At 38.3% G+C, this 19199-nt stretch overlaps 1 protein-coding gene across 3 annotated transcripts in view; it reads left to right on the top strand.

The window, feature by feature from the left end:
• Positions 1-19199, top strand: part of LOC139444651 (cortactin-binding protein 2-like) — a 75446-nt gene that overhangs the window by 23504 nt on the left and 32743 nt on the right. For 2 of the 3 annotated variants that reach the window (XR_011651845.1, XM_071225573.1), the window contains exons 5-6: positions 146-1312; positions 10338-10455. Coding sequence is in view for 2 of the 3 variants with exons in the window: in XM_071225573.1 (XP_071081674.1) it covers positions 146-1312; positions 10338-10455 (1285 nt within the window). In the remaining variant the exon portion in view is untranslated. The remainder of the gene's footprint in view (positions 1-145; positions 1313-10337; positions 10456-19199) is intronic. The other variant, XM_071225574.1, reaches the window with a different exon arrangement.

Below are 19199 nucleotides of genomic sequence, written 5' to 3'. Positions count from 1 at the left end.
TCATTCTGGAACATTTATTTCAATTGTATTTGCAACTAATACCCATTGATGACAAGACAATACAGATTCTATATTGTTTGCTTAAGGAAAAGTATGTGTAATCTATTATATAACTGACTTCATTTGCAATCAAATCTGTTAACAGGTTGATTTTGAGAAAGGACAGACAAAACGCATGGAGAAAGATCTGAAGAAGACGTTGGCAAGCCTTGAAGAGGAGAGAGCTAACTCTGCCAAGCACAAACAGGTGGCGCTGATGTTGATAAAGGAACGTAAGCGTCTAATGGAGCGTGTGTTCAGTGAAAGGAGCAAGACGAGCCAATTTGAACAGATTCTTGGGGAGGAGAAAGACAGGGTGATGAATATGGCTGAGGGACTTGTGCAGGAGAGCAAGAAGAGTCTGAAGATGGAGGCTGCCATGGAGAAACAGCTCAGTGAGTTTGATGTGGAGAGGGAACAACTTCGCAGCAAGCTTGGGAGAGAGGAAAACCGTAATAAGGAGCTACAGGCCACAATAGACTCTCTCAGCCAGCAGATTGATAGCTCTCAGAAACAGATGCATGTGATGATGGAACGTTCCGCAGCCAGAGACACTGTACAGAGCATCGAGATCAAGTCCAGTGTGACCCCACCTAGTAGGGGAAGTAACTCTGGCACTGCCAGCCCCATTTTTGTGGCATCTCCGGGTCCGAAACCAGTTCCCAAAACTGCCAAAGCGGGGAGCATAGACAGTCGCGGTAATACCAGTTCGCCTGAGAGAGACTTTGTAGCTAGGCCTGATTCTGGTCCACGGAAACCTGTGGCCTATGGGAGCCCGAATGTGTCATCTACCTCTTTGGAGAGAATAGACTCTCGAGGCGAGCAGCGTTTAGCGCCAGTTGGTGCATCTGCAGCAGAAAGGGCAGCTGATGGCAGCCCAGTGCATCGTGTGAATATACCTCCAGGTTCTAGTGCTACAGTAGTGACTCCGTCTGGCGGCAAAATCTCACTCCATGTTGGAGGCGGAGGGTCGCCCAGGAAGGTAATGCCTACTGGCAGAGGTGCTCCTCCCCCCATCCCACCAAATAAACCAATTCTGAACCCGGGCACCCCAGGACCAAAACCTGCTCCCCCTCCCAAAGTGGGCTTATCTATGTCCAAGGACCGTGTTAGTGTTTCAGGGGCCGAAGTGGGAAGTGGGGAACATTCTAGTCGGATTACAGCATCGCAGAAAGCGGTGCAAATTCCAGTGAATGTAGTTGGTGGACAGAACGTGGCCCCTGGGTCTCGTACGACGTCCAGGGACAGCTCTCCCATGAGGAAAACTACCCAGGTTTGTGTCAATGCAAAATGAAGGGAGGGCATGGCAGTCTGTTGAGGGAGCGATCCGGTAGACATGTAATGCAATACAAATTTAGCTTGCAGGCCACCATTGTGAGCATTTGTCCATGTGCTGCCTTGACATTGTTCTGTAATAAAGAACAACCATCTATGTCCAGTCAGTTTAAATATATGTTAACGGAACTTACCCACTGCCCCTGTTGCTAATGTTAATTCAGTTATGCTTAATTCTGCCTTTCTCCCTTCATTTCTGTTTGAAATTTCTGGGTGACGGGTCTTGAAGTTTGTTTTGCTTACCTCAGCTTTGTTTTCTGCCAATTTGCACACATCTCCTTTCCAATATGTATTTTCAAGCATCTTTCAACCACAGTTCTCATCTTCTGTTTCTGCCTATATGGAAGCAGTTTCACTTAACAGTTTCACTCATAACATTGAGGGAAAGCTCAAGGCTATTTGAATGTTAAGAACCGATATAAATGCATAGTTTGTGTTTGTCTGTGTCCACTTGATAAGGATTAGACATTGGTTTCGGATTGTGCAATATGTTATGACTATTAACGGAATCTCATTGTGTTCAGTACATATTTTTAAACCAGCATTTACTCTTTAAAAAACGTATTATATTACTATTAATGATCATTTATTATAAATTTGTTATTGACGTAATGGCATAATATCATTAGTTGTAATGAATTGTGTTAGATGCAGCTCACACATGAGTAGAATTCTATGAATTCCATTACTTGTTTCTTATGTTAGTTTTATATGTTCAACATAAGTGATAGACATTAGAATTCAGTACATCATGACTCTGACAATCATTAGTTGCAGTGCTTTGCATGTGTAGAAGTCACCTGATTCTGTTGTATAGCAAGGCACAGGCTTTGCGTAAGACGTAACTTTGACCAATTTGTACACAAGTAATGAATAAACTAAAGATATCTTTGTATCTCTCTCTTCTTTCAAATCTGTACTGAACTGGAAGCAATCCCCCTTTTTCAATACTGTCCATGTTTCAAGTTGACTGTTCATGCCTGTGCTTGAATGTTCCTTGAGTGTCACAGCCTTTGCAGACACCCATCCATTTCTAGTTTCAGTATGTCTCTTATATTCCTGATTTCAGTTTGAGATATTTTGTTAGGAACATAGTCATGAAATCTGGCATTTCACCATGAACATTCATTGTGAATATGTGACAGTTCATTTGGATGTATCATGCAAATATGTATCATTTATGTTAGGTTCATGATGTATAGTTGCATGATTTCCTATCCTCTGATCAGTGTTGATTAAAATGATAGTACACACAAGCATCAGGTTATTGTCATCTTCATCTTGTCACTACATCACATGTGTCTGTTCAGGTCAACATCAGCATATCAATGCTATGCAAAGCTTTCTCTACCTTGTACATACTCTATATATACCTTGACTTGACCCACTTTCCGCAGGCCTTCACCCTATTTTTTGGTGCAGAAATTGACCTTGGTTTTTGATGTCCTTGACCATGTTGACAGTGACATTCCCGCTCAAAAAGTTACCTTGCTGAAAGTACATAAACCTATGGTCTGTTTGAACAGAAGATTTTTTAGAAATGAAATGGTTACGTAACTTAGCTCACTCATGCGAACTGACCTTTGGTTACATGACCTTGACCCTAATTTTCTCATCACCCTTAACATTTTCACTCACTTCCAGGTGTGAGAATCTTCCAAGGATCTGCAAATGTTAGTGTCCATAAATGTTGACCCCTGACCCCCTATAAACACCCACAATTATGGACCACACTGCATTGAAAAGAAGGTTCAGCTGAAAAGGAAAATATCCACTCTCATCCCTGCACTCCCTCATTTTTGAGTTATTAAAATTCTCAATTAAATTCTGCAATTATTAAACAGTGTGAAATATCAACAAGATCATAAAAAGCAACTGAAGGTTGTCTTGAAAGTTGCCATGACTTTTAGGCAGTTCAACACCAGGCCTGGCAATTCTATGCCATAATGTACCGGTAACTGTTTCCAATAAGACCAAACTTCACTTCGGTTCCATGTGGATGTCCATAGTTAATAGACGTCCTAAGGAACCTGAATCCTAGGAATAGATTCAGAATATGACCATGATTACAGGGACAATTCCACGGGGTTTGCAAGCCAGCCAGGTTGTGTCTGTGAAGTGTATATCCCATGGCCCCACACTGATCAGCAGAAACATCTATTATACCTACGAGTAGATTCAGAATATGACCATGATTACAGGGACAATTCCACGGGTTTGCAAGCCAGCCAGGTTGTGTCTGTGAAGTGTATATCCCATGGCCCCACACTGATCAGCAGAAACATCTATTACATCTATGTATACTGTTATTTATTGGTTGAAAAAAAATCCAATATTGGGCAATAGTCTTTTCCAATTTGCTTCCTATCAATCTTTTTCATTTTTTATGAGTCCTGGTTGTGGTAAATATAGAGTATGAAGACACATTTGGTAGACGGACAGTCACGAGGATCAATAAAAAGTTTCTCAGACACACATGTCAGTGATGCACCTCTCATGCATGTTTCATTTCGATTTCATTATCCACAAAACACATGTCACTTAGGCTATGAAATAGCTACCAGTGATAATGACATCAACTTTAACCTTTTTTCTGTCTTTATACGGCCATGATAAATGTATCACTAGATATTTATTGGATTATTTTTGCAAAAGTGAGTCATTTGGTTTTACATCAGTATTTTTTAAAACAAGTTAACACTCTGAAGAAAAGAGAATTTTTCACAAGGTCATGGTGGGTAACTTTATTGAATTTTTAATTTTTTATTAACATTAATTTTTTCCCATTAAAAAATATAACAAACATTACAGATTTACATGAGGTTGAGAATTCTGAATTGGGTCAGATAAGAATTTAATTGGAATTATTTATTTATTTTGGCCTATGCCTGTTTTGTCCCAAACACTGAATACACCTCAGCCAGTTCTTGGAAAAGTGAACATGGTCAGACAACTCATCCTATTTTGTGATAGATAGAGAGGGGTGGTCGGGTAGCCTAGTGGTTAAAGAGTTCGCTCGTCACGCCGAAGACCCGGGTGAGTTTCCCGACATGGGTACAATGTGTGAAGCCCATTTCTGGTGACCCCTGCCATGATATTGCTGGAATATTGCTAAAAGCGGTGTAAACCCATTTTCACTCACTCACTGTGATCGATAGATAAATGATAAGGGGAAGACACAGATCCGCTAGGTTTAATTTGACAGAGATACACTTCAAGAGTTTCCCTCTTTCTGGCCCGGCATGAGCTGCAATGCTACATGGAGCATGTTGCCTGTTCAATGGTGCAGTTTCATCATGATCAGGTTGCCATGTATGCATGGAATCCGGTCATGCATGATTCAGTAGACATTCTTTCTTGGCAAACATTTTATTGACTAATGGTTAGTGATGTTTTTACGACATAGGACAGCAAATAATAGTTCTTCATAAACATAAATAAATAACTGATTGACAAATAATACTAAGGAAAAGATATAGGGAAAAATGTCTTAAAGTATGATGATAATGATGATGATTGTTACAGGATGTGCATGGACAAGTCCATAAAAATCATAATTTTTGCTCTGAACGATACCTCTCTGTGTGAAGATCCGACTACACCTCAATGAAGGTGATATCAGCTGAGCCCTGAGCAAGCTTTGACCACCCACTCTAATTAAAGGATTGTGATTTCTTTAGCCAACCAGATCTCAGCTTTTTTAAATGATTTGGCTTCTTTTCTTTACCACTTTGATTCAGACATTTCTCCCTTGGCAAAAGAAAACTACCACAAAACACAAATATACCATTGATAGTCACCATTGTGGTGTAGATGCCATGACACTCAGAAAATACATGATGTATAAAATATGCAATGTAATAGTGTGGCTTGGATTTTGCATTCGGAACTGCCTGATTACATTTGTTTTCAATATTCCGAAATCAGATATGTCTGAATGTTTGGTTCCCTTGGATGAGAATTTAGAAGCCTTGATGCTGATTAGAAAGTCTGATGCGACCTACTGGGGTGTCCTCAGATCTTCGGATAGGTGTCACGTTGGAGTAAAAGATTTAAATGTAATGAAATTGTGCATGGACTGAATGAGAAATTTTTCATAGATATAGGAGAAAAGGTACTTGACGATGATGTTTAAATTTAACAATGACTAACTAAATGATCCTAATTATCATGTTTATGACCATGATGATTATTAAACGATATGCATGGGCTAAATAAAGTAGTATAAGACACAGAAAATGGAATGTGATCAATAACCATGTTAAACAGTTTGTTATAAATCATTGTGCACGAATTGTTAGTATTGAGAGCATGAGAATTTGTAGCTATATTTTCTGTTCTGCTTTAATTCTACTAATTTCACTATGGATATTATCATGGTTATAGGGCCTGAGACATTCTAGACGTTATTACAATAGAAGCTCTACAATTAGGCGCTTGGCTGCAGTATTTGAACGGCCATGGGGTTCATCAGGATCGTGGCAGTCGGAAAGGCCCAAGGTACTCGAGAATGCATTTCACGCATGGCCGAATCTCTCAACATTCCATAAGTCATGTATTTCATGTTCTGTAGATCCTTAGTCTGTCAAGGTTTTCAATTTGCAGTGAATGGCAGTTGATTTTTTTGCAGCTATATCCTCTTGATATTTGTCTTGTAGGTGCTTTTTTTTGCATCCCTACTTCTTAAAGTTTGACTGTTTCCAGAAAGAGTTTGATATAGATTGGTTTAGATACCTGTTTCAAGGTAGGTCATGCTTGATTGATAGTGTTCAGCAGTCTGTCGCAGTTGTTTGTTCTGGCTTGACTTCCTAAGTGTGTTCTTGAGGCAAGGGAGTTAACTGACTATGAACGTTCAGTTTCCACCCTTGCCAAACTAGGCTGGAATTTCTGGGCTTGATGGTAGTGCCAGCAGTGGCTATTATGAGTTATGCCCCTTCTAGGCCCCTCCTATTGACCAATCAGATTCTTGCATTTGCTTCAAACAAAATGGCAGCGCCCAGTCATGACCATCTGATCAATAATCAAGATGTGTATTGTAACAAAACGTACCTTACCTAGCAAAGTGCAAGAAATTACTTCAGCACCTTGATTAAAAACTTGAAAAGATTTCTGTTGACTGTACACATGCTTTTCAAGTTTTGCAATTGAACATATGTGCACGTCAGTTTACAAACCGGATGTTGATTTTGTTGCGCGATTTAGATTGGACTATGCATAGACACGTTAGTCCTGCCAAAAGATAACTCCGAAATTTCAGCCTAGTTCGGCAACTGTTGTCAGTCTGTTAACTCCCTTGCTTCAGGAAGATGTGCCCAAGTGGATAGGCTTGGGATGATGTATGTCATATTCACAGTTTGAAATGAAGTGATTTTGTGATTTTGGAAGAACTTGACGTTGTTGATTTTATGCCAAGTATCAATCTTGTAATATTATAGTTTCTGATTAATTATGGTAAACACTGAAAGTAGATGAAAATGTTCAGATGAGGCATGGAATGTTTTTCACACAAAAGTTGAATGTTAACTTTAACAGATTTAATTTCAGTGTTTTGGGGGCTGTTTATGTTTTCGTCTGGTAACCATAGTAATTTTGGTTATTGTTATAAGTTTCTAAACTGTGCTTCATAATCATGATAATATCCTGGTGCTAAATGCATTAAACTTGTTAAATTCATCTTTGAAGACTTATCCATACAGTTATGACATCTTTTCAGTTTGCAAGTTTTTGCATGACTACCTTTGTTGCCACATGCTCTTAGTTCTGCTAATAATTTTGAAAGACTTGATATTCACTGTAGGCAAAATAATTATTCTTGTTCAGGAACCTTAGAGTGTTGAAACTAATAGCTCATTTTCTCAAACTTGGAAGGGGCACGGGTGGACCAGTTGTCTAAGGCGCCGCGATTCGCTGTGCAGAGTTGCGTCCCTTGGACACGCCAGAAACCTATGATTGTGGGTTCGAATCCCGGTTCGCCCAAATTATGTTTCTAGGTTTGTCAGCACCAAACCCGGGCTCGTGGGTTTCACCGAAGTGGTAAACGTCTGAGACCTGCATCACTTCGGGCTTTCGGGCTTTCACATTAAGCTGACACGCCGCGATATAACTGGAATAATGTTAAAAGCGGCATTAAACCCAACTCACTCACTCACTCACTCACTCAAACTTTGATAGAAGTAATCATGAGAATATTAGAATGATGGGAAGGTAACTACAAACTTTGTATGTCTATGTTAACATGGTAAACATACTGAGCCTTATTTTAATATATCTGGCCGACCTGTAGCTCAACATAGATAAAGTTTTACTGGACAGATTTCATTGCACATCACTATACACCAAGACATTTATATGGCAGGGAAGAGCTCATTAAACATGCTTATTTATAGAAGTTAAGAGAAATACCTCCTACAAAAGACATTTTATGAAAACCCCTTTGTATTTAATTGAATCTGAAGTGGTTGTCAAACTCACCAGACCATGGCTAACCACTTGCGAGAAATGGACCATTATCCTCCTGTTAACATACACAAGTGTGTTGGGAAAAGACATACAATGAACTCTCTGTACTCTGGTTAAAAGTGTTCTGTCTCAGTTGGTATCAATAGTCATAGAAGACCGAGAGCCTTTCAATGAGGACATACAAATTTCAGGAGAATGCGCAGCAGATTCTGGGTAGGGTTTTCATGACAACTTAAGTTAGGTCTGAAGTTCGGCCATTTTGATTTCTCAATTTACAGGTTGTTCTTTTCCAAGACAGTTTAGTTTTGAGTCAAAATGAAAATTTAAAGGCTTTTTAAAGACTGCTCTCTTACAAGTACTGTTAGCGGAGTGAGATAAAGGAAAAAGGAAATTGAAGAAAAGGTATGTTAAGAGTTACTTCCCTTCTAGTGACATTGACCTCATAGTTTTTCCATCACTGAAATCAGTTGACTGACTTGTTTTTGACATTTGTAAAATGGTTGATGGATCCATATCTATTTATGAAATGCAGGTTACTGAATACTACTAGGAGATACACCCTTCAACAGAATTCAGTTTGATAAATAATTTGGTTTTATTTAGATCTTGATAAATTCAACATTACAATTCAATAATATATAACGTCCAAAAAAAGAAAGATTTAGGTACTTATATGAGATCTTACTTATTTATCATCCAAAATTGTCTTCCACAAGAGATATCGCTTGGGTGAGACCAAGTGATATCTCCAAGGATATCCTAGGCGATATCGCTCATGATGAAATTGTATCATAATGCATTGTAAACCATTGTCATCAGTTACCATGACATCACAATCAAATGATATCACTCTCTGCTACTGAAGCTGGTTTGCTGTACTTTTTATACTCAAGACATTGGTTATTACTGTTTACAAACTGAAAAAGTTGGAAGCATGAAATTGGATGATAAGGCGACTAACGGAACAGGTGGTCAGGCTCACTGACTTGGTTGATGAATGTCATCGAATTCCAATTGCCTGGATCGATGCTCATGATGTCATTCAGTGAATTTTCTGGTCTAGACTCGATTATTTACAGACCACCATCATATAGCTGTGATATTGCGAAAAAAATACCAAATTACCAAAAAATAAATAAAAACAAATTGGATGTTAAATAGAATCTCACCCTCATGTCTTTTGATATAAAATATATCAACACTCATGACAAAAAGTTTAAAACTCCCCAGCACGTCTCAGAGTTTTAAACTTTTATCAACTTGTAGATTTCATATCAAAAGACACTGATGTAGGTCAATTTCTGTAGTGTGACCGTAATTGCCATCACAACATCATTGACTATGAATAACAGTAAACCAGAGGTATGAGTTTGGTCCTTTGAATTAACATACGATTAATTGAGAACACCTTTATACTAGCGTTACTTCTATCAGGGCATTGATTCAACTTCATCCCAGTGCTGCGTTTAGTGGTTTTGTATCACAATTATAGTGTTGCCCCTTGCACTGACGAATGTCATGCACAATAAATAGATTTCTTAATTGTAATAGGATCATTGTTTAGTTATGGCTTTTAACATTGCCATGGAAACCAAATTTTGTGTAATGGATCAGAACTTGTGGAAAGTTTTGCTTCAAATTTCTTCTAGTCTGAAGTCATTTCACTGAATGGATTCATTTTGTTGAATAGTTAAAACCATACTGATGAATGTTGTAGCTCTCACACTCGTTCATTGATCAGTAGTACTTGAGTTTCATGTGCTTTTGTCTTCTTGTTGCACAAGCATGCTTCGCAGTCATTCACTTAAGTCACCAACTTAGATTTCTCAGATAATTAATTTCATGTGTGCAAATATTGTCACTAACAAAGATATGTTTTCATTAGAAATAGTACTTTTGTTTTTGTATTTGGTGTCTATTTTGATATTTCATGTGCTTGGTTGAAAAGATGTTCATTGTTGGGAAAATATTCAAGGGCCTACTTTCTTGTTTACACTGATGCAGGTTCTGATGAATTCAGATTGGTCTATTTTCTTGGACATTGACTGATTGTCATCCCAAGGTCTTGAAGATGTATTGAAATATGGTAATGACGTACCAGAATATCATTTCAAAAGTTGATCAACCCAGCAGACAGCATTATCTGTTTGGTGAATATTCCATTTTCATCCATGACATTAAGCATGCTTATTTTGACATCTATTGATCATAGAAGCAGAAGAAGTGATATGGCTAAAAAAAGAAAGTTACTTATATATTTGTCTGCGTCAGTGCAGTTTGACCTAGACAACACGTTAGGCCCATAAAATTTACAAACGAAATGGCGAAAGATGTTTTTAGAAGCCTGTCTTACTTCAGATCTGAATTTGATACCGACAAGTAGTTATTTCGAACAACACTTTCAGCCAAGCACATGTTAGTTAATGTTGTGTCTTTTATTTCACCTTTATTTGCATGATTTCAGTTTTGAGTGTGCATGTCTGCATGTGCTTCATTTCTTGCAGTTAATGCCCGGTCAGGCTTTCCAATCAGCCGGAATTGTCTCCCCTCCCACACCCGCGTTGGATTTTCTGGGGCCTGAAATGGCTGACTTGCAGCAATTGCTTGCCACAATGACCAAAGGTAAACGGGGCAACAGACAATATGCAAACAACAAACTAAAGCCTACAGTTAGTGTTCAAGCTCTGGCTGCTTACAAGCTGCATTGCTTTCCATATTAACCTGCGAAATCACATAGGCAAGGGCCAATCTCACACTGTTCCAAGAACCTGTTTGATTCATGCATTCATTAGAGACCGAGCTCAGTGTTGAATCTGGAAACGTGCATTCATACTGCTTTCATATTTCTGTGTGCAAAACACTTGGCAGATAGTGCTTAGCTTTAGTTGTTTGATGGAGTAGAGCTTTAAGTTGTTTTTAAAATATTTAACACTTTTCCAAGTTATGGAAAATCAATTTGAAGTTGTTAGATTATTTGCGCGATTATCGTTTATGAGCTCATTGAACTGCTGGACTTTGCAGTACATGTTCAGTGATTAAGCTGTCAAACTCATTTATTTGGAAGGGTCATATAAGTTAATTAGCCATGTTTTAGAGGATTTATTTGCCTTCCTAGATATAACACACTGTAGCATGATGGCTTCTTGAAAAATCTGCCAATTTGTAAGATGTAATTTTGCAGTAACACACGATAAGACACCTTCGACTCTTCAACATGTGTGATATCATATAATTCACATGAAGACACACGGCCCTTCTTCCAATGCTTAATCACCAATGAACCCAGATCTGATGCTTCTACAGTGGTTTTTGGCTATGCTTATTCCTTGCAGGCACCAGAGTTTGCAAATAACTCAATGCCAGTTGTTTGTGCAAAATTTTGTAGCATTGTGTACCATGGTTTACCTGGGTCTACCTTTCTATACATGGTATTTGATGGCCACGGTGTGTCCTGGTGTACAGTGTTGTATCGAGATGTATTCTGGTGTACAGTGTTGTATCGAGATGTATTCTGGTGTACAGTGTTGTATCGAGATGTATTCAGGTTTACAGTGTTGTATCTAGATGTATTCTGGTGTACAGTGTTGTATCTAGATGTATTCTGGTGTACAGTGTTGTATCAAGATGTATTCTGGTGTACAATGTTGTATTTAGGTGTGCACCATGTATCTAAGTGTAGCAAGGTGAACAATGTTGTATCTAGGTGTATCCTAGTGTACAGTATTGTATTCTGGTGTACAATGTTGTATTTAGGTGTATCCTGGTCTACAGCAGTGTATCTTGTTATTCAATGTTGTATCTAGGTGTATCCTGGTGTACAGTATTATATCCTGGTGTACAATGTTGGATTTAGGTGTATCGTGTTATGCAGTATTGTATCTAGATGTATCCTAGTGTACAGTTTTGTATCCTGGTATACAGTGTGATATTTAGGTGTATCCTGGTGTACAGTGTTGTATTTAGGTGTATCCTGGTATACAATGGTGTATTTAGGTGTATCCTGGTGTACAGTGTTGTATTTAGGTGTATCCTGGTGTACAATGGTGTATTTAGGTGTATCCTGGCATGTGTCATTGTTGTACCATGTAGGGATAGACATAGCATTTAGTTCAACATCACTGAAAGTCCAGACAACCCTTTCTCTAAGAATCGAGTTATTTCACCCATGCAACAAGTCTGAAATGAGCTGCAGACCAGTAGGACTTGACCAATGTCTACCCCTGCCATGGTGTACCTTCTCATGATGTCTGCTACCTTGTTAAAGGCAGATCCTTCTCATTTTCACACTACATGTCTGTGACTATTACTCATACACACCATCCTAAATCAAAACAATTTTCAAGACAACATCCAACCGGCCTCACTCACTAACTCACCCCCCCTATGAAACCACAACAGCCCCCAAGTAACCTCAGTATTCTTCCCCTAAAGAAATATCAATGTTTAAAACATTATGAAGATGACACCATAAAAAAGAAATTACATTGACATCACTGCAAGTCAAGTGTGTTCCAAGACAAGCAGCAATAACATACAAGAGCTACCACCACATTACCATATTGGCACTTTCATTCCTATTACAGCATGCTAAGTTGATGCAATCAATTATTCTGGTATGTGCATTGTTCTGTGTCCATAGCCTCCTGCCTCAGGCTCTGCAACTGACGTAAGCCATGCTTATTGATCACTGGTATATGCCTGAAACAAATATGCCAATCACTGTTAATCAGCCAGAATCATACAATATTCACATTAAGTCACACCATGCTTGTCTTATGGCCAACTGTAAAAAGCTTCTCCAGTGTATTTATAGCTGAAAAAAAGTAATTTGAAATGTAGCATCTTGATATTTAGAGCAGATTTGTGATGACTTGTGACAGGCACCACATCAATCAAAATGCTGCTGAGGCAATTTGATAATTGTACACCCATTACCAGTAATGTTGGTTCTCATTTACATTAATAAATTGCTGAATCTTGCGCACATCGAAGATTCTTTTACAAAATGGAACCTAATATTCCAAGTACAGGATTTGAGTTCAAGGATTTGTATAAATTATATGGATTTTTGGGGTGGGGAGTGTGTCAAAAATAGTATTTGTATCATGCAGAGATGAGAATTTTCTGCCGAATTCCACAAATTTTGTTACATCAAGTGCAGTTTTTGTTATACATGCCATTGCAATATACATAGAAATGATATGGTCCCCCAAAACCCTGTCTAATTTTTAGTGTGTTTTTTTTTAAAAGAAAGAAAAAACAAACACCCATTCTCATCCCAGATTGTCTGTGAAAACATTATCGATTACTAAAAATATAAGTTGAGAGGTTTCAAAAGGGGTGTCGAGGAGGGAAATTTGGCCTTTGTCAAAATGACCCTGTGCAGATGTTGGGGTGTTGAATAAATGAATGAATCAATAAATCATTCAATGAATGAGTAGGAGTAGGCTGGTTCAGATTACTTTCAATGTCTCTCCAACATGTTGACAAAATATTTCCTTTGTCCATATTGCAAAAAGCACAGGCCCTATAAACCTCATGTATCCTAGTGCTGCAGCATCTTTGATCTTCAACCTAAAAAGAAATTGTTTGGGCAAGTACAAAAATGTACAGTTCTCACTAGTTGACAAGCAAGACATTTAGACATGTTCCGGATGTTGTTCCAGCCGTCAAAGTATGTGGTGTCACGATGGCGGAGATGGATCTTGTGTCACATTGCACTGAGAGATTTATACACTTTTAAAAAATGAAACTTGAAAAGCAAGTACTTCAGCTACATTCTTGAAATACAGCATTTTCTGCTGTCAACCCCTTACATCATTCAGTGTACAAGTTTCAGTTTCAGACAAAAATAAAAAAAAGAAATCTAACTGCCACACAGGAAATAAATAGTTGTTGATCTGTAACGGTTTTCAGTTTACTCTTTGAAGTCTGTATCTTGGCCCTAAATTCTGAAAATTATGATATTGAATGTTGGATGAGGGAAAGTACTGTTATGATGGGAAGGTCATAATGCACTTACCGTATTCAACATAATAAGTGCCCAGGGCGCTCTCAAAGTAGAAATTGGGGGCTCTTATTAGAATATCATTTTGGAGAAAAAAAACAATAGTTGAAAAATCGTAAATTTTGTGGTTTATGCTGACAGCCTTAAATGTTTATATACGACAGATATATTTTTTCAGAATTTAATTTCCCGTAATTAAGAATGCATATAACATACGTATTATACACAAATAAATAAGTTCTGTGTACATTGATCAATCGGAAAGGGTGCTAATTGGGATAGCCAATATATTAGCAAATATAGCTGTGTGTTCTTATTAGAGCGGGGCGCTTATTATGTTGAATACGGTAGTCCCATTTGACACTCCTGATGGGCGGGATTGTAACTGGACAATAATCTAGTAATTTCATTCGAAGCTCAGTTTGCCATTGCAGTCTGACATTACAAAAGCAAAAACAGAAGACATACAGGAACTGCAGATGCAGGGATAATTCTAGGGTAGGCCTAAATTTGAAAAAAGGCCCACATTTTAAAATACAGTGGGGTATTTTTCCGTTGTGCTTTACGGGCATACCTCTGGAATATTTGAAAATTTCACATGAAAGGCCCATCTCAGAAAATTGCTAGAGTGAACCCTGCATGTGGTATTGGTTTGCATCATTTTAGGTTACTTGTATAGTATGAAATTGTACTATAGTATATTTTAGTTAGTTAAAACTAGTCACAAAAGTGTCCTGTGGCGTGCAGGAACTTGATACAGCGAAGAACTGTTCACTTGCCCTGGGGACCATGTATAGTAATCTCTGCCTAAACTTTATTCACTATAGAATGCACCTTGGGTCCTAAGAAAATTGGTCTTCTTAGGGGCACTTGTTAGCGATTACTTGTGGGCTCATCAGGGAGTACGAATTGAAGCAGGGTGCTTAAAATGGGAATTATGGTATAACAAGTGATTAATACTACAGTATTAGAAGCTTCTCAAAGCATTAAGCTATTTTGATTCATTATGGAAGAGTGGTTAATATTCTGAACAATGTACTTGGTCCATGTATCTGATTTGAGTAGACCTCGCAACCAGACTCCCAGGTAACATGGCAACATGGCACCATCAAGATCACATCACAGTCACCAGATTCTAGTTTTTTGTTACCAAGATGCTCAAGGATAGTAGCTATAGAATTTAACTGTCCACGACATTCTGACAGTATAAGGGGGCACAAGTGGCCCAGTCGTCTAAGTCGCAGCGATTTGCTGTGGCACGCCAGAAACCTATGATTGTGGGTTCGAATCCCAGTTTGCCCCGATTAAGTTTCTAGGTTTGTCAGCACCATACCCGTGGTCATGGGTTTCACCAAAGTGGAAAACGTCTGAGATCTGCATCACTTCGGGCTTTCCTCCCACATTAAGCTGACACGCTGTGATATAACTGGAATACTGTTAAAAGCGGCGTTACTCACTCACTCACTCTGACAGTATAAAAGCTTACCCATGTAACCCATACTACTGACAGAACGTTAGGAGACAGTCACATTTCACATTAGCTTATCTAGTCTCAGATCGCTGGTGAGATGACATACGATACAGAGGTGCAAGGTGAAGCTCTTGTTTTCAGACACCTGACATGTCAATCTGTCATATGTTTTTGTGACCCAAATTTTTCAAAATCCTGGATCTGCAGAGGTATGTTATGTGAATATTGCGGATGTATTTATTAATATATAATGCAGTGATACTATTGCCGAAATAAGGAATTGTCACCCTTGAATGAGCTTGACCAAAACTTGAGGGTAAGTTGTGGAGCAGAGTTATATTTCTTGGCTGCGCCAGGATCTGCAGATCAGTTCTTAGAATACTAATTTTGTCCCAACATTAATATTCTTGGTCTACTCCATTTGAGCTTCCCTCAGGAATCCAGCTGATATGACTTGATATGACAGAAATTCTGATAAAAACTGTTCTTGTATATCTTTCCATTGTATATTGTTTGACAGACATGACTAAAGGGAAACTGCCAAAGTAGCTCTACCCTGTCACATGATGCAGCCATGGTTGAAACAGATAACAAACCTGTGATATCATGTCACGACCCATATTTGGCAATTGTCTGATGACACATGCATGACACAAATTACCTTGTGATATATCATGAAATACACCACATAATGATATATCATGATATACATTACATTTATCATGAAATACACTGCATATATCATGATATACTTTACATATATCATGCTATACAACATATATATCATGAAATACACTGCATATATCATGATATGCAATACATATATTATGAAGTACACTGCATTTATCATGATATACTTTACATATATCATGATATACATTACATATATCATGAAATACACTAAATATATCATGATATACAATACTTATATCATGAAATTCACTGCATATATCATCATATACAATACATATATCATGAAGCACACTGCATATATTGTGATATACAATACACATATCATGAAGTACACCACATATATCATGATATACAGTACATTTATCATGAAATACACTGCATATATCATGATATACAATACACATATCATGAAATACACTGCATATATCATGATATACACAAAATGAAATTACTTGAAGACACATTTCGCCATCGTCATGCAGATTTCCTCTGAAGGTGACGTTGAATTACCATCACCAGAGAGGGACATTATTAACAGTTTGCAAAAATAGGATAAATTTCACATCAAGAATCACAATTCTTAGTCACTTAAATGAAGAAACTCATTTTAAATGAATGTCATACATTTACTAACAAAAATAATTCTTAAGAAATCCGAATTGATGTATGTAACTCAAGCTGAATGTTCCAAACACTGGTGTCAGTAGCAGTCAATCATGAAGTTCTGTGTTCTGTTCATGAATCCATCCAACATCTGTCGGTGCCCCATTATGCCTGTTCACTCTGCCAACTTGATCTCATACTGCTGAGTTCGGATGCCAGTTTACCCAAATTGTGTTTCTAGGTTTGGCATGAAACTGGCACGCTTCAATAAAAATGAAATACTGTTCATAGTGGCATTAACACAACTCATTCACTCACTCACTCACTCACTCACTCACTCACTCACTCACTCTACCTCCTCTGTGGTCTAGTGGTAGAGTCCGGTTAAAAGATGGTACTTGTTGTTACCCTGTCTGGCGCTCGGCATTAAGGGGCTAAAACAAGGACTGGTCGGCTCGGAGTCAGTATGCTGTATATCTGAGTGGGGTATTCATGTTTAACTGCTGCATGGTATCTCACTGGGCTACCACTTTAAATCGGCATCAGTCTGGACTAGTACAAGCAGCCACAGCCACACACACACGTACATGCACGTCGCCATGTAAGTGCAATAATCTTGGACGCGACGTTAAACCCAATTTCACCTCACTCACGCACTCACTCCCCCCAAATCGGACACGCCGTGAAAAAACTAGTGTTCACTTCAAAGAGTTGTTAAACCCAACTCACTAACTCACTCACTCATATTGTTCACTGTATATGGATATAAAATAGATATTGTAAATCACCAGTTGATCGTAATATCATGGATCGGATTGTCACTCATAGTAAAATCTGTATGTTCAGCCACTGGTCGAGGCACCGATTACCATGTGTAGTTGCATTGTCTTACCCTAGTTGCCTGTATATGTTGTATAAGTCTTAGCTATTTCACCTCATTTCATCAATTGTTTCACATCTTCTCATGCACACTTACCGTATTTGCCGTAAAAAGCACCCTGGATGCTATGGAAATTGACAAGGGGTGCTTATTTAAAACCATACACAACTAGTTCAATTTGTTTTCAGAGATCGAGCGGTTGTGAACAAATTTTGATCAAGGTAAAAGATTTTGATAACAGTTACAATTATGTAAACCATCCGGCTTTTGATTTTTATTGTAAAAATGTGTAATATACACCATAATATATGGACATGTAATGTTTTGGCCTTTTGGGGGGCGCTTATAAAGACCGATTCCAGATTGGTCTAGAAGTTGGTCGGGGCGCTTATTGGAGAAGGGTGCTTAATACAGTGAATACGGTAATCATTTTCACAGTTTGATTTTTGTTCATGTGTGTTATGTTGCACAAACTGTCTGCTTACTTCTTCCTCCTGATAGTAGTGCTTGGATATGCTTCTGCTAAATATGCTGAGAGATGATAACTTGTGCTACAGTGCTTCTGATGAATTATCTCCCTTGTTTGGACGGGCATTGAACTTAGTGTAACTGAATTGTCTTTTTGAAGTTATCCATTTGTTTAATACCAGATTTTATGTAATAAGCGCCCTCAAAACTAGAAGTAGGGGGCTCTTATTAGAATATTTTTTTGGTGAAAAAGTTGAGTTGAAAAATAAATTTCGTGGTTTTTGCTGACAGCATGAAATGTTTATGTATGACAGATATATTTTTCCAGAATTTAATTGCCCATAATTAAGGTTGCATATAACACACGAGTGCGAATTATACACAAATAAATAAGTCTTGTGTACATTGATCAATCGGAAGGGGTGCTAATTGGGATTGTTCATGAGTCAATATATTAGAAATTATCTTATTAGAGCGGGGTGATTATTACGTCGAATACGGTAGTTGAAATGGGCGATAGGGTAGCCTTGTGGTTAAAGCGTTCGCTCACGACGCCAAAGACCCGAGTTAGATTCCCCACATGGGGACAATGTGTGAAGCCCATTTTTGGTGTCCGCGCCGTGATGTTGCTGGAAAATTGCTAAAAGCAGCGTCAAGCCATACTTACTCACTAATAGGTGAAATATCAAGTCAGTAAGTTACCCTCACAGATTTGACAGGGTGGTCGGGTAGCCTCGTGGTTACAGTATTAACTTGTTGTGCCAAAGGCCTGGGTTCGATTCCCGACATGGTTACAATGTGTGAAGCCCATTTCTGTTGTTCCCTAGCTTTGTGGCGTAAAACCATCCTCACTGACTGATCACTGACAGGTCATTGTATCACAAATCATTTTTGTGACATATTTTGAGGGAATGGGAGTTGTGATGGTCATATTTAGCATGAAGAAAGCAGGACCATTCAGCAAAATGAAATGGGTATATAGTACACTACTTTGAAGGAATGAAGTTCCTCCATAGACTTAGAACTAAGAACATTGTCTTTGTAAAAGCTTTGGCGGTATGCCTATGCTCCTGGTAGTGGTGATCGCCAAAGCCCTATGACTATCATAAAGTATTAGAATAATGTTTAAGAATGTGTGTTATGTGTCTTAGAACTATGCCTAGCATAAGTCAATGTTCAAGAATAGGAGTAAGTAACAATCACAAGGAACAGGATGCAGTAATCCATGTTTTGCTTACCATGAA

This window comes from Haliotis cracherodii, unplaced genomic scaffold, assembly GCF_022045235.1.
Source record: "Haliotis cracherodii isolate W230 unplaced genomic scaffold, xgHalCrac1.p SCAF_6, whole genome shotgun sequence".
Taxonomy (NCBI): Eukaryota; Metazoa; Mollusca; class Gastropoda; order Lepetellida; family Haliotidae; genus Haliotis; species Haliotis cracherodii.
This window is presented reverse-complemented; position numbering and strand designations above follow the sequence as displayed.